At 41.2% G+C, this 20,035-nt stretch overlaps 1 protein-coding gene across 2 annotated transcripts in view; it reads left to right on the forward strand.

Moving 5' to 3' along the window:
- The first annotated feature begins 2,462 nt into the window (after window positions 1-2,462).
- The window catches only part of gpm6bb (glycoprotein M6Bb), a 34,663-nt gene continuing 17,090 nt past the window's right edge, over window positions 2,463-20,035 (forward strand). Inside the window, exon 1 of one of the 2 annotated variants that reach the window (XM_044365031.1) lies at window positions 2,463-2,613. In XM_044365031.1, the coding sequence (XP_044220966.1) occupies window positions 2,610-2,613 (4 nt within the window). In that variant the 5' untranslated portion in view covers window positions 2,463-2,609. The remainder of the gene's footprint in view (window positions 2,614-20,035) is intronic. The other variant, XM_044365030.1, reaches the window with a different exon arrangement.

Below are 20,035 nucleotides of genomic sequence, written 5' to 3' on the forward strand. Positions count from 1 at the left end.
TTCACTTTAACAACTCTCAGTGTGCTTTAAGCTGCCTCTCATTTTGAGCCCATTCACAGCGTCTGCCATTTTCTCAGTAGTTTGTAACCATGGTGGCTGTTGTATTTGGTGCAGCTCTTCAACAGCCTCTCTTTATTTGCAATTAGACGCTGTAGTATTACCTCAGTTTGCCCCTGTGCTGCCTGCCATCATCCCTGTTCAGCTGTGCTTATTCTTAATTAGAAACATAACATAAATTAGAACAAAGAAAATTGCTTTAAGAAATGTCCAGTCTCCAGCTGTAACTTCTTACACGGCCTATTTGGTAAGATAAACACTTAAGAAAGATACTGTTACTATAACTGATACTTTTCCCATATCAGATATTTGAGATATCAGTTTGCACCAATCAAATGCTCAATAAGCAGATTGTCCAGACCTGATTTAGTGCTGGACAGCAAAACCTGGATTATTATTCAAGTATTAAAATATCAAGTAGTAAAGTATTTCCAGAATGTAATGTCCAGAATGGACATTTGCAATGTTTTGATTTCACGATAAAGCTTTAATTGGCGATAAAGCTTTAATTGTGAGGAACAACACTAGCGGCTCTGTTATAGGCAGACCACTACCACAGTCTTTGTTCTATATATCTGAATCACTCAACTGCTGTTTTCTGCAGAATACAGAAACCACTGATAAAGTAAGAAGTCATGTCGTGGAGTATGGCTCTCCATACTGTAAGTGACATGACCATATGTGTATTGTCAGATAAAAAGGCTTTGTCTGATGTGTTTTGTTTTGCCATGGTCCACCCTAATAACAGTTGCATGCCTGCTGTCTGCCAGCTGCCGTGCCTGCTGTAACAGCCAGCACAGTGCTGGAATGTTCCCATGCAGATCCTCTATTCACACACACAGACGTGCAGCTCATGCACACCATACAGAAAGAAAGTCTGAAAGCACGCCAGAGAGCTCGTGGAACTTCCAGTTTATGGAGATACAGATTTATGATTACAGTCTCCTGTATTTCATTTTATGGGGCCACCTACTCTGTGCTGCTTAAGGAAAATATTTTTTAAAATGTTGAGGCTCCAATAAGTGTCTCTTTTCAGTGTTGGCATTGTATGGGAAGGTGGGCTTTGACCTGAATGCAAACATAAATACATTAAATATAAATGATCAAAATCAAAAATTAATCTTTTGACCTCTGACAGGTTTAGATGTTTGCAAAGCACATTTGCTGAATATGCAGATCAGGTTTACAGATAGAAGAGTCCAGAAACCATTGAAAAAGAAAACCTTTTGCTAAAGTGATATGATGAGAAAAACAAGAATAAACAAATAAATGTTGAATTTAGATTTTTTTTAAAAGATGAAATTCTCTTTGTAATTCTGAAGCTGACCAATTTAATATTTGCCTTTAGGCAGCTTTTGTGCTCGCCATGTTGGGCTGATGCCCTGTTTGACCATGAAACAACCCATTGAGGGTTGCCCACTTGGCCACTAATGAAAAGACTGGCTTGGATTAGGGGGTGCTCAGACCTCCTTGGATACCGGATACCGGCACACTGGATTGATGGTGATTGGCATTGTTTCACTAAAGGCCCCCATCTTTGTGAAAGACTGCGATTTATCCCAGACCACAGAAGTAATGTCAAACATGAGATATATCTTAAAAAACCTTATGAATGCATGCATATGCTGGTGTGCATGCATGTAACTTTGTTTGTTTTTTGCTGCACTCTGTAAACCTCTAGATGCATATATTTACCTGTACATGTGTAGATTACCAGGAATGCTCTGATGCCTGCATGATTGCATGCATATATGTATTTAAATAAGACTCTGTTAAAAAACTAAATTATTTCTCACCCATAGAAGGTGATGTTTGGGTTAATGGGATGGTTTGGGTACGGGGTAGGAGAAATAATACAGCTCTATCAACATACAGTATTTATGTGAGTTATTAAAGTTAACAATTGTGCATCTATCTGTGAATATACTGAATACACTGAAAAAGTTCAAATCAATAAAAAATAATTTCATTTTTTTTCATTAATTTCAAACTTATTGGGACAGCAGACATATTCCTGACTCAGCAGCTCATTTGATGACCTCTGACCCGTGATAACACCTCATCTGTCTGTTGTCAATTTGACAAAGCAGAGCACAGCTGACCTGATAACAGTATATCCTAAACACTGGCTTGCTGTGTCTATATGATAAACAGCACACAGTACAGAGAAGAAGTGCATGGAATAAATCAGTTCAGATCCACTTCAGAGTGTTTGGGTTTATCTAGTTTATGATACAGGGGGACTTTGTGCACAGGATTGCAGGAATGCGTCAAGATAAAAGTGGCTCATGATGACTTGGGTGACCGGTGAAACTTCCCGATGAGGGCTGAGGAGGTGAGGGGGGGGGGGGGGCAGCCTGAGCGAGCTCCGTCCTCCCATCAGTAATCCCCTCAGTGGTGACGTCAGCCGGGCTGTCTCCAAAGGGACGCAGCGTTGAGTGTTTGAGCAGCCAGGCGGCCAGTGCGCATCCCAGGACTCAACATCAGTGTAGCTGGGGCTCAACTTTCAGCTGATCGCTCAACTTCGGACTCATTGGGGGAACCTTTACAAAATGGGTAAGTTTAATCAACAAATGCTCCAGTTTAGCTGGACCTCGGATCTATATGACGCTGTTTGGTGACGACGGCATGCTTCACACTTTTGTTATTGTCGCTGAAACTTCGGGGCGCGTCGATTGTTTTTACATAAACTATTCTGAACTCAAATTTCACTACCAGTGCTGCAGAAGTAGGCTGTTTCACTTGACCCGGTTTCATGAGAATCGGCATTAGAGCAGCCTGCTGAAGCAACTTGAGGAAAGCGATTAGAGAGATTATGTCCATCAGGATTCCTGCAGTCTACTCTTGTCTGTGGAGGTGTTAAATCCAGATCAACGTGCTGTCTTTACTGTCTCTTTTACTACTGCTTTCAATGGCACATAATTGGTGAACTATTGGGATTAAGCTCTCATATGATCAAAACTTGTTTTCAACCGGCCTTTCTTTATCAGTGATCAGATTGATCATCTGCAATCACTGATCATGTAGTTGCATTGTTTGCTTGATTGTCTTGGGGGGTAAAACTGCTGCAAATAAAGAAAAAATGCTGGATCTGCTGGTAAATCATGACTACAAGTAAATGAAAACATAAATAAATAGGCAACATATTGTATTAGTCAGATGCTCCATGCATGCTGTATGCCATGCCAGAGCGTGTGATTGCTATCTAATGGGCTGAGCTGAGACTGTCCCATCTTTAAATCAGTCCCAAGTGTTGGCCATCTGTGCTCCTAACCTAGGGGGAACGCATGGGAAGAGAGAGGCGCTCATGCCATGGATGTTTTAGTAACTTCTTGCTGGCTTAAACACTTTGAAACTGTGAGCCAGATAGGATAATACAGGAAACACACTCTCAACTGTTCTCATCCTCGATATTTTACAGTAAAAAATGACACATAACAGATCCCATTATTGTAATTCTTATTCTACCATTTTTATCTTTGGGTAACTTTTTTTGTGGCTTGTGTTATTGCTGCGGTGCAGCTGAGGCCAGGGAAGAACACTGTGTGAGAATATGTATCAATGCTCATTAATTCGCTCTGAAGCTCCCACAGAGGCGTCTTTGTGCTCCTAATTTGGAGCTGCTCCTTTGTGCAACTTCAGTGGCTCTTAACGTAGAGAGAAGTTCACTGAATTGCAAGTTTCAGAGCGGATGCCCTGTGAACTAATTCCCCACAGACCCTCTTTCTCTGTCTCATGGATTAGTGCATGGCAATCGACCTTTGTGCATTGTCCACTTGTTAAAGCACCCATTTTATATTCAAACACTCTCTATGTCCCTTTTAGGAAAAAAATGGTATATCCTGTTGTTTTGAATAAGGAGATTAATCTGGAGACTTGCTAGTTGCTGTAAAGGTTGCTTTTTGTTGTGGCAGAGAAACGGATATCATCTGCTGGGCCGTGATTTACTGTGTTTCATGTGAAATAGCTTTGAAAACAGAAAATGGATTATGTATGTCAACGAAGCCCAAAATAAACAGGATGCTCTGAAGTTGACAGTGCAAGGAGCTGAAAACGGAGAAGTGAAGATGTCATTTGGAGGTTATATAACTTATGTCTGATTTGATTTTACGGTGACCTTCACCTCGGAGTGGGGCCGCATGCTTTTTTTCAGAGAGATTCTCCTCTGTCCTCGAGGTGGAACGATTTAACAGTGCATTGGCCTGTGTGTAGGGTGTGGGAGGATAACTTGGCCTCAATCCGCTGAGCTCAATGTGGTTGTCGATTCAGAGGGAGGCAGCAAGTCATTTTAGATTGTTGGTGTTAGTCCTGTGACTATTAGCCATTCAACAGTGTTTGGCTACTCGATAACAAAACTCATTGGATTAAATGATGGTTTTCAGTTTTAGTCGAACATTTTATCATAGTGTATAATCTGGAGAGAAAGTAAAGATAAGAAAGTAGTTTAGTGCATGTGGTGATCATACTCATTTAAGCAAGATAATCATGACATATTGCTTAGAAAGCTTAATATTTTTCCCTTGTGGTAGATTGTAACCACTAAACTTGTTGGCAGTGCTCAGAAGACATTTGGAAAAACAAAAAATATTTAAAAGCTCTGAGTTTAATACAGCGTAGAAAATAAACCAGCTGTTCAAGTTATGTTTTTGCAGACACAATTTAATTATGTGCTTAACAGTTAAGGCTGTCTTATGACAGCAGATTCAACTAATCAAATTCAGCAAATTATGTACATGACTATGAACACTGTGTCTGTTCTTCTTGGAACCGGAGCCCGATCACAAAAAAAAAAAGAAAAAGATTGTTTTTCCTTATGGAAACTTGTGAACTCTCTAGTCAGAGTCTTCTGTATTCAGTGTGTTGGTGTTTTGGTAAAGGTCATCGAGGCAGGACACAAACCAGATCCAAATGTTACTTCATTGTTTTTGAGTAATTTGAGTTAATCGCAGTTGACAGTTTTTTAATGTGTTTTAAATTAAACATCTTGTTGTTGTCAGCTGAAGCTGAACAACCCAGCTGTTTGTGAGTCATGCTTTACTGGTACATGTGGACGCCTAAACCTGGCCTCTCTTGATTTTAGTGCAGACTTCATGATAAAAATCCTCTTATTGATCCTGTTCTTCAGTGATCCACATGCATAGGCCTTCATAATGATTTTTACATGTGTGTCTGGGACGTGTCTCAGAGTTGTCAGCTGTCTTGTGTTCTTTTAATGTTGTGCGTTCCTGTTTCTGTCTGAACTAGGATGTCTGGAAAGTGTCTGATTATTTAGCTTGCACATCAGCAGTGATCGCTGTCACAGACACATGTGGTGGGCTATGTATGTGCTGTGACCCAACATCCTGAGACTGAGGAGAGGAAAGACCCATGACTGCTAATGCTGTGCTGGAGGAGGTGTTTTTGCACTCTGGAAATTAACAACGTCAACTGATGGCAGAGCAACAACAGGGAGTCAGGACATTTCCCCTACTTTTAGTTGACTCATGGAGATTGTGCAAAATGTAGTTCCTCTGAACATGCTTCTGTTCTCCAGAGATGCAGAGCAGAACACAAGACTGCAAGATGATTCACTGCAGAAATATCCAAAGGATGCTGAGAGAGAAACTGAACTTGTTAACTTGTTAACTCCAAAAAGATGGCTTCCTTGAATTTTGTGAGTCTGAAATATAGTTAAGAAGTTCAGTCCAAATAAAGTATGTGCTAACCTTTTATGACTGATCCCACATTATTATGTCACCACCAATAACTCCAGTGTTTCTGCTATAATTGTACAGGCCTGGTGGACTGTCAGACCAATGAGAACCCCTGCTAGGCCAAAAAAATCATTTTTTAACGCCAAAAATAACACCAAATATCCATTCATTCAGAAATCAATAGCGTTTGGGAGCCTCTCTGTGCAGCGCTGTTCCGAAACGTGAGTCAACCTCTTTGTTGTTGTCTGGGAAACTCTTGGAATCGGGCACAGTTGCCAAGTCCAATTATCATAAGCGACTTTGGGCTTGTTGCTCACAAATATTGGTAGTCATGAGTTGCGTTTTTTTTTTTTTTCTTGTTTCTAAAGTGTAGTTGCTTATTTGGGCTTGCTCCCCATATGTCTAATGTTAAAGTTTGACTGAGCACCATCTAACTTGTCAAATATCTCTACCTGCTGTCAGAACCACACATGTACTAGCTGACATTAAAATCCTTAGCTGCGCCCTGGTGGTTCACCAGTTAGTGCGTGTACCACGTAATGTTGCTGAGTCCTTGCTGCAGTGGCTCAGGTTCAATTCTGACCCAGACACTTTGCTGCATGTCATCCCCTCTTTCTATATCCCACTGTTCCTGTCTCTGTCCACTATACCTGAACTTCCATGCATAAATTGAGATGGCCAGTAAAGCCAGTCAAAAGTTTGTTCCTCTCGCGAGATCTGCCAACACTGGAATAGGGCAGTGCGTAATGTGTGTGCATAGCGAGTGTGTGGTTGGGCGAGAGAGTGAGCATCAGAAAAGTAGAAGAAAAGGTTAGCAGTAAGTTGTCAATGGAGCAGTAAATGTACAGTACAGGCTACAATGTGTCAATCAACAAATGCTGCAGCTTCTCAAGACAAAGAAAAGTCTCGTCTGTTGTTTCCCCAACTGCTGGAAAAGTGAAAGGGGGTTAGCTCCAAAGTTAGCAACAATGGGTTAGCCTAACCTGACCAGACTCACTTAATGTAGACTGACCTTTAGGGTGGACCAGCTGTTCTCATTTTAGTGTCAATCTCAGCTACTCCTACACAAAGAAGGTAGAAATGTCTGGATGCTGAGTCTCTCCCGAGTTTTGCTCAGCCCTAGCCCCCCCCCCGCCCCCCACCGCCGTCATCCCAGAGCAGTCAACCTAGGGGAAACACTGAACTCCTAAATTGCTTTTCGTCTTCAGCTTGGAATCATTAATTACACTGAATATCCTCAGTAATGAGGTAGTTGCTGTCATAGTTACATGATTTCTGGGCTTCTTTCCATTTGGCATAGGAAATGACCAAGCATCTTTGGTAATTGTACATTAGATGAGACCCATAGGGTACATTTTGCAGCTCTAAAATAAGAGACCCCTTTAGTTAAATCAAGACTTCATTCATCTTCTGCCTCAATTCCTGCTTCACTTTGTTTCCCACTGAAATCTCCCTCTTCTCTTTTATTCCTCTCTCATCTTCACTGCTTTCCTCTGTTTCCATCATTTTTTTTTTTTTTTTGTTTTCCCTCCAGCGCTGCAGGTCTGCCAGAGCGGTCATGTTAATTTGCTGAGCTTAATAACTCCTCCGACAACAAAGAGATCCATTGAGTATTGTGACATGAAATGATAGGAATAGAAGTTCCTGAGTGGGGATGCCTGTTCAAGCATGTGCCTTGGCCATCGCTTTTACTAAAAGCCTATTCACAATTTGAACAGAATGGATGCAAGTGGGTGACTGTGTGTGTGTGTGTGTGTGTGTGTGTGTGTGAAGTTCACCCTTGTTAGAGATGTCACAGTCACACTGCCGCATGGTAGAGACAGGATGGCATTTAAATATGTGAGAATACTCCCTTATGGAAATGGCTGCAGCCTTTCAGATATGTACAGGCAGCTGAACCCTGGTGTTGTATAAAATATGCCAAAGATACAATCTGTCCTTTATGTTATCTGCACAACTTCAGAAAAACACCCATTATCAAGGTTAAACTGCCAAATACATGCATAATAAGGTTGTCTAATTCGAGTTTTTCTGCAGTTTCACCATTATGTTGGCATCAGCGCTTGCATGCAGAGTGCAGGGGTGATATTTGCCAGTGGAGCAGCAATCTGTATCAGTGTTTTGTTCACAGTCAGATGATCGTTCCAGAAGGCCTGTGGGAAATAATGGGTCGGGGAAAGCAAAGAGACCCTGCAGCTGATGAACATTCACTAACTCATTCAACAGGCATTCAGCCCCACTGCAGCGTTGTCTGCTATCTACAGTAAACCACACCACAACACTCTGAATTGCCACATTTTCTACGGCACCAAAAACCCTGCATAGACTTTGATACACTCTCTCCGTATCACATGAGCAGCGAACATTGATTAAATAGTCAATAATGTTTTCCCAGAATGGCCTATTTTTCTTTTGCCAGCCTTGGGTACGCAACTAAATAGATCATAATGCAGTGTTGAAGAGTAACTAGTGGATAGTGTGAATGCTCTACACAAAATTAGAGAGAGCTATACAGCTTATGCTTCTTCTCTGTGGTGGTCAGGATCTGGGCAAGAGGATTAGAGCCACAGGGTGACCACTAGGGTTAAATGCTGAAACCAGTGTAGAGATTGCACTATAAGGCATCAGTATGCTTCAACCAAAGTTTCTCTCGGATTGTCTCATCTCACCACCACCACCACCACCACCTTTTTGATGTTTGAAGGCAGAGGGCTGCGTCTGTCACTCCTTTTGTACAAACAGCTGCAACGCCTAGAATACCTTTAAGGAAAGATCGTCAGATATAACACGCCATGACGGTGGGATTTTCCCCCTGCCTTTGAGCGTGGCCAACAGTTTAGCCTTCAGACGTGGATGAATGATTCATCATACAAACACCAGCCTGAAGGACCGCTACATGTTTGCTGACTTGATGACGATCACATTTTTGAAACTTGTCGAAAATATTGAGTATTAATAGGATATTAAGGCTTAAAGAGAAGTAAGGTGTGTTTTGGGCAGGTATGTTTGAATGACAGGTGTCTCATTCTATTATCGCAGATGCTACATCAACATTTTTCTGCACTCAATTTAACAAAGAGGAGGGTGAAGGGGTGCGTCAGCTAAGATGGTTGGTGCTTTTAATACAATGTGTCCATTCATTCTATTTTGGTAGTATTTTTTTTGTTTGTTTATTTGGATCTCTTTTAAGACCCAAATTAACTCGCACTCTTCTTGTAAGTAGGTTTCCAAATTTTAAGAACTCATTTGACTCCGATTGATTGAATTCATGCAACTACTTCCTTTTTTTTTAAATAGATACTCATTTGGGAGCTCGAGACCACAGTTCAGATGTGAAACTACTTGGGTGAAATGAGAAGAAACAATAGAGCCTCCAGCTAATTTCCCTGTAAGATCATCTGTAAGGAGTGAGAGCAGAATTCATTAGTCTGCTTTTCAACTGTGGGAGCCTGTAGGATTGAGCTGTTGGCTGTGTGCCAACCGAGTGTATTCAACCCTCCACAGATAGGTCTTTGTCCTCAGTGCTTTTACGCAGCTGCTAAACAACCATAAGACAAAAGCATCTGGGGTACCCCAGCACACCAATGAGAAATGCTCACCATATGAAGAGCCACGCTAGACAGCCTGAGACCATTTGGATTCTGCCAAATGCTACGCTTGGGATGAATTAGCAGGAATTTAAATGAATATCCATGTAACCCCCTATGACTTTTGCTGCTCCTCCATATTCAGGATTGTGTGTAAAATCCTGCATCTAAGATATATTCAATGATGTGGCAAGATTGTCACAAAAAAAAAACAAGTCTTCTGTGAAGACTTCTTTTTTTCTTGACAACTTGTTGTGTTGCTTATCGAAGATGTTACAGGAAATGCACATGACTCCTCTTTTCTGATGTTGTTGTGTGAAAGTGCTGTAGTGTTAGAAACCACTGGACACTCTCGCTCACTTCTGCCAGGAATTATCTTCCTGCCCAAGAAAAAAAGCTTTCCAAGTGAGAGTTTTCATTGTCTGCTTATTATCCTCCAGTGAAAGGCTTGATAGGCAGGAAGAGGTACTGCTGCCAAGCAGATGAAAATCTGCAATCGCTGAGCTTTTATAAAGTGACAGATGCAGGAAACCCAATAGCTGAGGGAGAGTGTTTGGGGAGGCTGTTTGCCCCATAGACAGACTGTTTGGGGATTGAGAAGATCGATTTCAATTTGACCAAATTGCTGAACATTGGATTTAAAACAATATAAACTTGGAATACTCTGAACACATAGAGCTTAGTAATTGAATCATTTGTGATGCTTTTAGCATATGGAGCCTTTATGGTTTTTTAAGGCTTTTATTTCAGGAAAGGAGAAAAATACCAGTTAACAGCAGCTTCAGGCTGGAGGAAATCCCAGATGTTTCTCTCTGAAAAACAGTTTGACCCCTTAACCACACGCAGACTAGAGGAGAGATCAGTTAGCTGTATGAATATTGTAACTACACAACTGAGACGTCTCATAAGTCATCTTAGCTTTTGACCTCTACTCTATGAGAAACAATACTGTAACAATAGAAGGACCACAGCGGAAAATGAAAAAGTAATTATATGGATGAGCACAGCATCTGGAATGTACAGAGCAAACTTTTTGCAACTGTGTACATAAAGTGAACATACATGTCTTTGAAAGTATGTTAAAGCTTGTACATGTGTGCATGATGTGTCTTATGTGTGCAACTTGTTAACAGCAGGTTTCTTTGAAATTCTCTTTTGTTTCCTGTTGCTGATTATGTTTAGTATATTTGCTTTTTTATTCCCAAGTCAATATAAGAATATTTTCTATCTTCATTTTTTTTCATTGTTTGAGGTATAGCATCTAACTAACATGTCCTGTTTCCTGTTGCATTAAAAGCCATGTATCTGCAAAAGGAAATTTATAAAAGAACAAAGTGAACATTGTTTTATTTATCATTAACAGGCAGTGAAACTGTTAATGCTCTGACCCTGAAACACTAGGATTTAAGAAACATGATTGATGTGTTACCAAGCGGTGGTCGTGTAGAGATCAACGTTATTCTCCCTATTTGTCGGATCAAGTGTGTGCAAAATAGATCAGTGAGAGTGTAAATGTTTAGACATTGATAATGATGTAGAGGCTGCATCACATCAAATGGTGCCATAAATGTGTGACACAGTAGATACTTTTGGAGAACTGCCCATCAGTGCGCAAAGCAATAAAGTAATGGATTGACCCACTCTCACAGAGGTCAGCCAGAGGAGAGTACAAGGGAATCAGTAGCGAGATTAGCTTCCATCTCTCTGTTGTCATGAACTGTATTTGCCACTTACTGTTAAGCACTTAGTCCATGTCTAAACTGATTTCATCATGAATCTGTGGACGAACATATCTCTGCAGGGGTTGAAGTGTCAGGTTCAGGTTGCAGCCGACTCTCTGTCCTTCCAGGATCCAGCCCCAGGACGCAGGGCTCTGAGACACGGGAAGGGCGTCTTGTGGAACAATGGCATTAAAGTGATCTGCGTGTCGGCTGCTCTGTTGTCATAGTGCTGACGATGAATCCTGACACGGTGGGGTCTGAGTGGCTGGTCTGTTGAGTAGCACCGGCTGGCGCTGAATGAAGGAGGTTTCTTCTCCTTCTAATGAGGGGTTGGGGGGAACAGACCTGGAGGGTTTTGAAAAGGGTAAAGTCTTGGGTCAGGGGTGAGAGGTTGGCAGCGTGAGGCGGAGGACAATAGGACTGGCGGGAGCGATGCAGAGAAAGAGATCCCAGCAGCTGGGGGAGACACAGAGGAGGGCGGGTGCTGTTCATGGGAAGCCCCCACTAGATTAGCTGGAAAGCCTCGTCTGCTGTCTCCAAGTTTCTGTGCTTCATTATGTCTCTAGTGTGTGTGTGTGTGTGTGTGTGTGTGTGTGTGTGTGTGTGTGTGTGTGTGTGTGTGTGTGAGTGTGCAACAAGTAGGAAAATGAAAGACTGTCTCCAGCCCCATGTTATTTGCTATCAAAGCAGCTGGAGTGTGAAAAAGTTTGAGTTGTGGAGATCCTTGTCAGTGTAAGACAGACAATGGAGTGTGAGACATCAAATTAGAAATCTATTGCGTAGCTAGACTTTACATTGTAACATTAGTCCAGTAGCAGAATGCCTTCTTATAAATAACTAGCTTTTCTAAGATAAATTTGGTGCTAAATCAGATGAACTTCAGTGTTTGCATTATAGGACACTTAATAACAATGTCTAAAAGAATATTTATAATGCTATCAATTAAGTCTTTGGCCTTCATGAGGAATTTTACAAGAGCAGGTTTTTCAAGTTAATGAGTAATGATGACGGCATGCTTGTATCGCTTCATCTGCCAGCAGAATATTCAGGATTCAATTAACATTTATGTGCACATCTTTAGTACAAGATAAATCTAATAATCTGCTAATTTCCATATGATTTGATACTGACTGCTGTCCTGTCACTTGAGTAGCATAAAAGGCCACTCGGTGGTCTCTTCACTGAGCTAAATATAAAAATGCTTACGGTCATAGGTATTGTATTTAAAGGATTAACAACAACACTAGTCCTGTGGGATTTATTTGTGCTCTTAGTGCAGTTAAATGGACTGTCATATGTTTCAAATGGCCTCAGGAGGTACTGGGTGTCAGAATGACTGGAGGATGGGTGCAGTGTGTGTGTGTGTGTGTGTGTGTGTGTGTGTGTGTGTGTGTGTGTGTGTGTGTGTGTGTGAGAGAGATATTTTAAATCAGATCAGGACATCTTCACCTTAGGGGGCCATGATTAAACGCACAAGAAGGAGAGCATTAAAGCTGCTATAATCAATATATATTAAGAATGGATTGCATGACCGCTTCTATGTGAAAGGGGTTGCTCGAAGTCACAAACCCACTGAGAATTATCACCCGTCTCTGCAGTTCCCCTCAGCTCGAGGGAGCATTTCAGAGTCTTACAGCTCATTGTTTTGATTTTGTGACCCACAAGTTTACTGTTTGATCTACTTTCACCGCTCTTACCAAACTCATTTCTAGTCACAGCAGACAGCTATTTTCAGAGAAAAAATCCCTGAACTCTACACAACCTGCCCAGCACTAAACAGCAAACAGTTTAAGCGACTAGCTGGTGAACATAGTGAAGCAATTAGCAGGTGAAGAGCCAGATATTGCCCAGAGGGTGGTGGAGACCAAAAACAGAGCTGAAAAGAGAGTAAAGATTGAACTTATCAGGTGGTTTAGAAACACAAGTCCAAATCAATGATAATGTTGTTCAACATCAGCTGGATTTGTAAATAGCAAGTTTGCTATCAATATCAATTTCAAAGGTGATAATATGTCAATATTGTGTTTCCCCTAGGTTGACTGCCTTAGAGCGGCGGTGGCGGGCGGGCGGGGGGGGTATGTGGGGGCATGAAAAACTCAAGACAGAGACTCATCAGCCAAACATTTCTCCGTTCTCTGTTAAAGAGCGTCTGACATTGACACTAAAATGAGAATTGCTGGTTCACCTTAAAAGTCAGTCCACCTTAAGTTAGCCTGGTCAAGTTAAGCTAACGTGTTGTTGCTAACTTCGGGGCTAACCCCCTTTGATAGATGAGGAGTATTTTCTTTGTCTTGAGGAGCTACAGCATTTATTAACTGACAAACAGTCTGTACTGTACATTTACTGCCAGATTGACAACTTACTGCTAAACTTTCCCTCTGCTCCGCTCGTGTTCACGTCATGTTTCTGCCGCTCACCCTCTTCGCTCGCGCAACTACACACGCACATTTATACACACACATACACACACACACACGCACTGCCTTATTCCTTAACGGAGCAACGCTACTCTTGTACCTTCCACATAGATGTCCTTTGAAGAACGAAGAGAGGGAGGATGACTAAAAAAAATCCACAATAACGCATGGTGTTATTGTGCTCACACAGTGTGCGAGTGAAAATCATTACTAGCCCGTTGATATTAATGATCGTCTGAAATTTTAGCAGCGGCGCTCATAATTTTGCAGCGGTGGTGTGCCGCTGCTGAATGAATACAGGGGAAACACTGGTGTTTACGACTTATTTCTGCTGCCCCCCTGCAGACCCTTAGATAGGTAGTGTCACAGAAATTGGGTAATTTTTCTCTGACAATTATAGTATATTACAGTAACAAATGTGTTTTTTTTTGTAACTGTTGCCCTCAGTATGTGTGATTCATAGACATTTTGGTTATCGAGTGCTGACCTACTAATAATATGGACTTTGTTCCAACAAACAATCTCTCATGAGGTTTCTATTCCAGACAAATTGCTGAATGATCCCGTGATCTGAAAAATAGGTTCATTTTTCATACAGAAAACTATTCATGGGTGGAAGAGTACTCTCATTATTCTCGATTTCTTGGCAAAGCATTATAACATTATAAATTGAAAGGACATGAGGTTATTATCTAGCATTATTCTAACTCTATAATGGAGAGGTCTTGTCTTGCAGTACCTCTTGGCTGGTTCATCGACTTCATAATGTAAGCATGGCAGACCACAAAGACAGTTAAGAGCCTTCCAGACCGGAGGCATCATTAAAATATTTAGTATCTACTTTTGCACACTGAAATAAAAACAAACAATTAAATACTTTTCTCCAAAATGACAGAAATCCACTGCTGTATGGGGTGTAATACGGTACAACTACTATAAACCACTCCTCTCCCTCTATTATGTGTTTTACTCTCTTCAAGGTTTATGTTTTTATTTCCTGGCACAGAATTGCTCATTTGACTCCAGAATAAAATTATGAAATTCATAGTCTTTAGGTTTTGGTATTGCGTTAGTTTTCTGTCCAGCCAAGCCATGGCGGCAGTTTCCAAGGAATTGTAGGCTAGGAAGCCTGGATAATGCGAAGCATCTGTGTCTCTCACTCTCCCTGCAATACACTTCGGCCAAGACCACAGTGGCTGTGGATGTGCCAGAAAGTCAGGGCTGTGAAGTCATTTTTAGAGGGAAAACATGGCTGCAAGGCATCCATGAGTGTTGCTCCATTTCCAGACCTAATACGATAGTAACACAAACATGCAATTAGAGAAGTGCTGACTCAGATACCCTGGGCATTGTTTGGTCAAACACTCATGATTACAGTGGAGAGAATTCAAAATTCAATCTGGCAATTGTACAATGGAAGAAACACCAAGGCATAAAGTATGTCTCTGTTAGAAATGGTTGTAATCGAATAGCAAAGTTGGGTTTCAGCTATCGTGCTGCAAGATGTTATGTGTTCCTGAATAGCTTTCCTCTTGTGGTGAAATTCATCAACATGATCACAATGTGTTTGGTCGGTGGGATACAGGGGCTGGTTTTAAGATTATTATTATTTCTGATGTTGGGTGAAGGAAGGTCACTTCTGATTGTGATATAGATTGAGGATTTATAGGATTCAGGTAAAGGTTACTTTATTTGTACGCGTAGGGAGCTAGTGAGGATGTAGTTCATTTCTTTTCTCATGTGATACCAAAATCATCGCCAAAAATCATTGGTCAGACAAACAAGCTATGTGAAGACGTCACTTTTGGCTTCAGGAAGTTGTGACATTTTGTAGATGAAACGCTTAATTGATTGAGAAAATAATCAGGAGATGAATTGATGATAAAAATACGCATCATTCTTACTCATCAAGTTCTGTTTGAAGTTAAAGAGGACATAACATGCACATTTCCAGGTCTATATCTATATTCTGGGGCTCTTCTGGAATAACTCTGCATGATTTATAGTTCAAAAAACTCCTTATTTATCGTATACTGGCTCTTTATGCAGCCCCTCAGTTCAGCCTCTGTCTGAAACAGGCTGTTTTAGCTCCTGTCTCTTTAAGGCCCCCTCACAATTTGCCCACTTTGTTCTGATTGGGCTCCTCGGGAGACATCTGCCAGCTCTGGAGGCTACGTAAACAAACAATAGTGGTTGGATTTCACTTCACTCACTTTCACTCGTTCTATACTCAAAATGTCAACTTCTCAAATCCATCTGTCCATGTTTGAGCCTGAATCTGATCTGAAATATGAGAGTGGACAACGTGAACAACCCGCGGAACAACCTTAGCGACAAAGGCTACGGAATGGACGGCCGTTTCTGGGCATGTGCAAACGATCCGATGTCAGTTTGAGGAAGAATTAGAGGTAACATTGCAAACAGAGCGTTCAGAGCAAGCTGACATTTTAACAGTATATAAATGAACAGAAAATCATAAAAAGCATGTTATATCCCCTTTAAGGGTTACAGGCATCTGCAATAAAAAATCCCAGGCACTCGTTCAAGTTCAAATATGAAGCTTGAAAAGCCCTTATTTAAACATGGCTGACACCATTAGAAAATTATGCCTTTAACCTTTATTCAAACACTCAGTCTTAGACACACAATCAGGCTAAGGAAATAGGGATTTTGCTTAGTTTATAGCTTTTTGACAGTGCCAAAAGGAAGCATGAGACTCATTATAAGTCAGCCCACTGTGGTTTTCCCTCTAACTGTCTACATGTCTTGCTATAACAAATGAGGACAGTCAGTTTGTAATGTCATATTCATTCTTTCCATAGTAGAAAGAGTTTTTTTCCCCCCTAGAAATAGAACCTAGAGCCTTCATATGGGTTGGATTGGTTTGTTTAATTTTTACATGGCAGTAATAGCTGTATTTATAGGTTAGGTTATAGTTCTGCAGATTATTACTGTGAAATTGCAATGCCAGTACATTTATTTATATGTTGAAATGTTCAGCAAAAGTCATACACAATGTGTAATGCTGTTCTGTTGTCTCACAGAGGAAAATGGGTCAGCAAACAAGTGAATGGATCTGTATAATGAGTTTGCTGTGCGGTGCTTCTGTAAACCAATCAATGACTTGGATTTGGCATGTCAAAAGCATGAAGGCAGACATAGGCTACAGAGCAGATTGACCTATGATGGCCTGCATTTAAAACTAGGTCAGTAATGTCACTGCAGTACATGATATTCACTGACTGTTTACAAGAATGTCAGTCACCAGTTTTGTAATATGCCAAATATTACAATAAAATGTTACAGCTTTTCCCATGAGAGCAATAAAATATCCGGAAATGTTTGGAAAGTCTGTTCGCTTTAAGTTTTTTGGATTCCTTCCCCTTCTCCTTTTTTTTTTTTTTTTTTTTTTTTAGCAGATTTTGGCTTTTGCAACCATTTAACACACCCATTTGGCTTGATCAGTTCTGCTTTTTCAGGTTGCTGTGTGTGTGTGTGTGTGTGTGTGTGTGTGTGTGTGTGTGTGTGTGTGTGTGTGTGTGTGTGTGTGTGTGTGTGTGTGTGTGTGTGTGTGTGTGTGTGTGTGTGTGTGTGTGTACATGTGTACGTATAGTGCTTCGGCCCAGACCCAAGCACTATACTGAGGAAGGAGTTCTCCCTGAGAACTCCTTCTTCGGTGTGAGCCAAGCAGGGTGCAGGTCTTCACGGGTGACTGAACACTGAGGAGCATTCAGGCCCCCAGTCTCACAGCGTGAAAGGTTGACCCACAATGAAAACCCCTCCATTTGTATGAGCTTCATCATCATTCAGATTATGTCCTCAAGTAGGGGAGTGGCGCTGTCTCAACAGTGGAGCTGAGCAGGCAGCACTCAGGCTTTGCCTCCTATGTTCTCATGATTATTCCCACAGTCACTCAGCCTGTCACAGTACTTCTGGGAAAGCTGAGTCTAATCAACCTTTTGCGCTTTATGCATCTAAGAATATTGTGGTCATGAAAGGAACCCTTTTATGTTCCATTTGACATCAAGGCTTTGTAATTAAATTGCCATTAAAGCTCCACTAATCAAAATTATATTAACAATGAATCAAATGATGACTTGTGATGTGAAATAGGCTGCTCACTGGGACAAACCCATCTCAGCAGCTGTACAGAATGAGGCATTATTGCAGCTTGTTACTGATACCGATACTGTTATTCACTATAGCATGAATTAATGATGATGTACCACTCATAAAGTTATGTTTGACAACCTATTAACACTGTATATTTAGATCTATTTATAAGTATATTATTATAATATAATATATGTCTATTCTCTCAAGCCCCTATTACAGAGTAGACAGAGTAATGTTGTGTCTGCTGACTGCTGTTAGTATAGGAGGATCCATCAAGAACCACATTAGTAGATCCTATATGGAAGTTTGATTTGAAACAGTTCGATTTGCAACACATCTATCCACTTATCGATTATCTATACCTGCATATCCTGTGCAAGGTCATGGGGGGCTTTAGCCTTCATTTTAATGTCAAAACCATAAATGCATGTGTATCTGATGCTATAGATGAGCTTAAATGTCCGAGGAAGATACAGGCATTAAGGCCACGGTGGAGAATCACTGATTAGATTTCGTTCACGATTTGCCTTTAGGGGGAGTTCACAAACATTGTGACAATGCTCTTATTTAATATGATTACATACTATACATGCAGATGTTCTGTTTTTGACTTTAGCTACAACTGTTTACATTTACTGGTCTGACCAAGCTTTTTTCACCAAAGTCGCTGTTTGACTTTTTTCTTGTCTAGAAACCTTACTTCATCAATTTTGACGTAGTGACCAATCTATGATGCCTTCATTTGCACTCAGAAGTAACATATGTTTGAATTCTGCTATATTTAGTTACATGAAAATGTAATTTCATGTTTACATTAATTGCGTGATTCCTATTTTCTGCTAGCTTGATCTCCAAGCCAAAAACAAAAGGGTTACTAAAATAGCTGGGTACATTTGTCATTACTTCCAATCAAAAGCATGTGTTTCGTTCATACTAGAATCTAGAATACATCAAAGTTAGTCCAAAAACACAGTTTGACCAGTTCTGATCACATGTTTTGAATTTCCTTTTACATGTGTGCAATAAACTTGTTGTTGTCCATATACTCTTGAAGGTTTACAGATGGAACAGTGGATTGTTTTGATTTGGGTTTTATGCACTAAGGGAATGGCATTTGTGGTTAAATATCCAAGTCCACTCCTTTTTGAAGCTTCACTCGAGCTCCTAGTGTGATTTAAACTGGATATCACAACTATGACATCTATTAAATCAGCAATATTTCAACATATAGAGAGATAAAACAACCACCACTTCTGCACATGGGCTGAAGTCTCCAACTTCACAAGGATGATGTCAGTTCTCCTGGAGTTTTACAGGGCTGACGATGAAAAAGCTTGAAGATTAGCGCAGCATTTGTTGTTGTGGGATCCCTGCTAAGTTCACTTCCCTGACCCCTGAGGCTCCCCTCCCCTGCTGATCCCCCTCCTCTCTGAGGTCTGGTATCCGTGAGAAGACCCCACTCCAGCTCCGCTCCAGCAGGGCTCCCCCCGTCACTGAAAGGCCTTTCTCTCATTAGCATGCCCCTGGGGCTCCTCGGCCTGCTGTTGCCAAACAAACACAGCCAAGATCTCCTTCCCTGTCTCCCTTTCTCTGGTCATCTCTCGCCATCGGCTGTCCCCTGTCTCTGTTAGTTTTAACAGGTTGTTTTTCACTGTATCATCTTCTCAGCAACACCCCTCTCTTAAATTTGGTCTGTTTCTACCCTCCCTTTTTGCTGGCTCTTCCATTTCCAAATGCTGTTTCCTTTGTTGTTTGTATCACCCCAAAGGGCGTTTTTGTGTCCCTGTTTGGGAAATGTGGATCTGCCTTTCTTTCCTGTGTTCTTTTTATGTGAGTTAGAAGTCACCAGATGGAGGGAAGACAGCAGTCAGAGGTTGCTAATGTATGCTGCAGGAGGAGAGGGCATATGGTGCAAATCAGAGGGTGAAGGGCTAACACCCCATCACAACGCCACAGCAAGGACATACAAACCCCCTTCCCCCTTCTCTCTCTTTTGGACTGCGGTCAGATGGGAAATAGAGAAAGGTGACTGTGTGTCTATATGCTTTCTGCCCCAGCCTATGTTTTTCACCCATTCATTCTACTAAAGTAAGGGTCCCTACTATCCCACCCGCAACCCCCTCTCTGATGTAACAAGCCCATTCTCACCAGGCAGCTTGCCTGGATTGCTATTCATGGTGCTACTTCAGTTTCAGAGACAGGGTCACTTGAGAGGAAGGAGTGTGTTCAGGGGATGGGTGACGATTTATGTCATTAATTTGACTTAAACTGAATCCCAAAACAGGCAATTCAGACAGAACAGATGAACATTTTGCCTGTGAAATTGGATTTCAAGTGATGTATAACTGGGGTGTGCAATAAACTCAGACCTCTGCATCTTGGAAAGGAGCTGTGATACACAGCGGAGGGGTGCCTTCTTGAGGCAGGGTGACACGAAAAGAGCG

This window comes from Thunnus albacares, chromosome 11 (genome assembly GCF_914725855.1).
Source record: "Thunnus albacares chromosome 11, fThuAlb1.1, whole genome shotgun sequence".
Lineage (NCBI taxonomy): Eukaryota > Metazoa > Chordata > Actinopteri > Scombriformes > Scombridae > Thunnus > Thunnus albacares.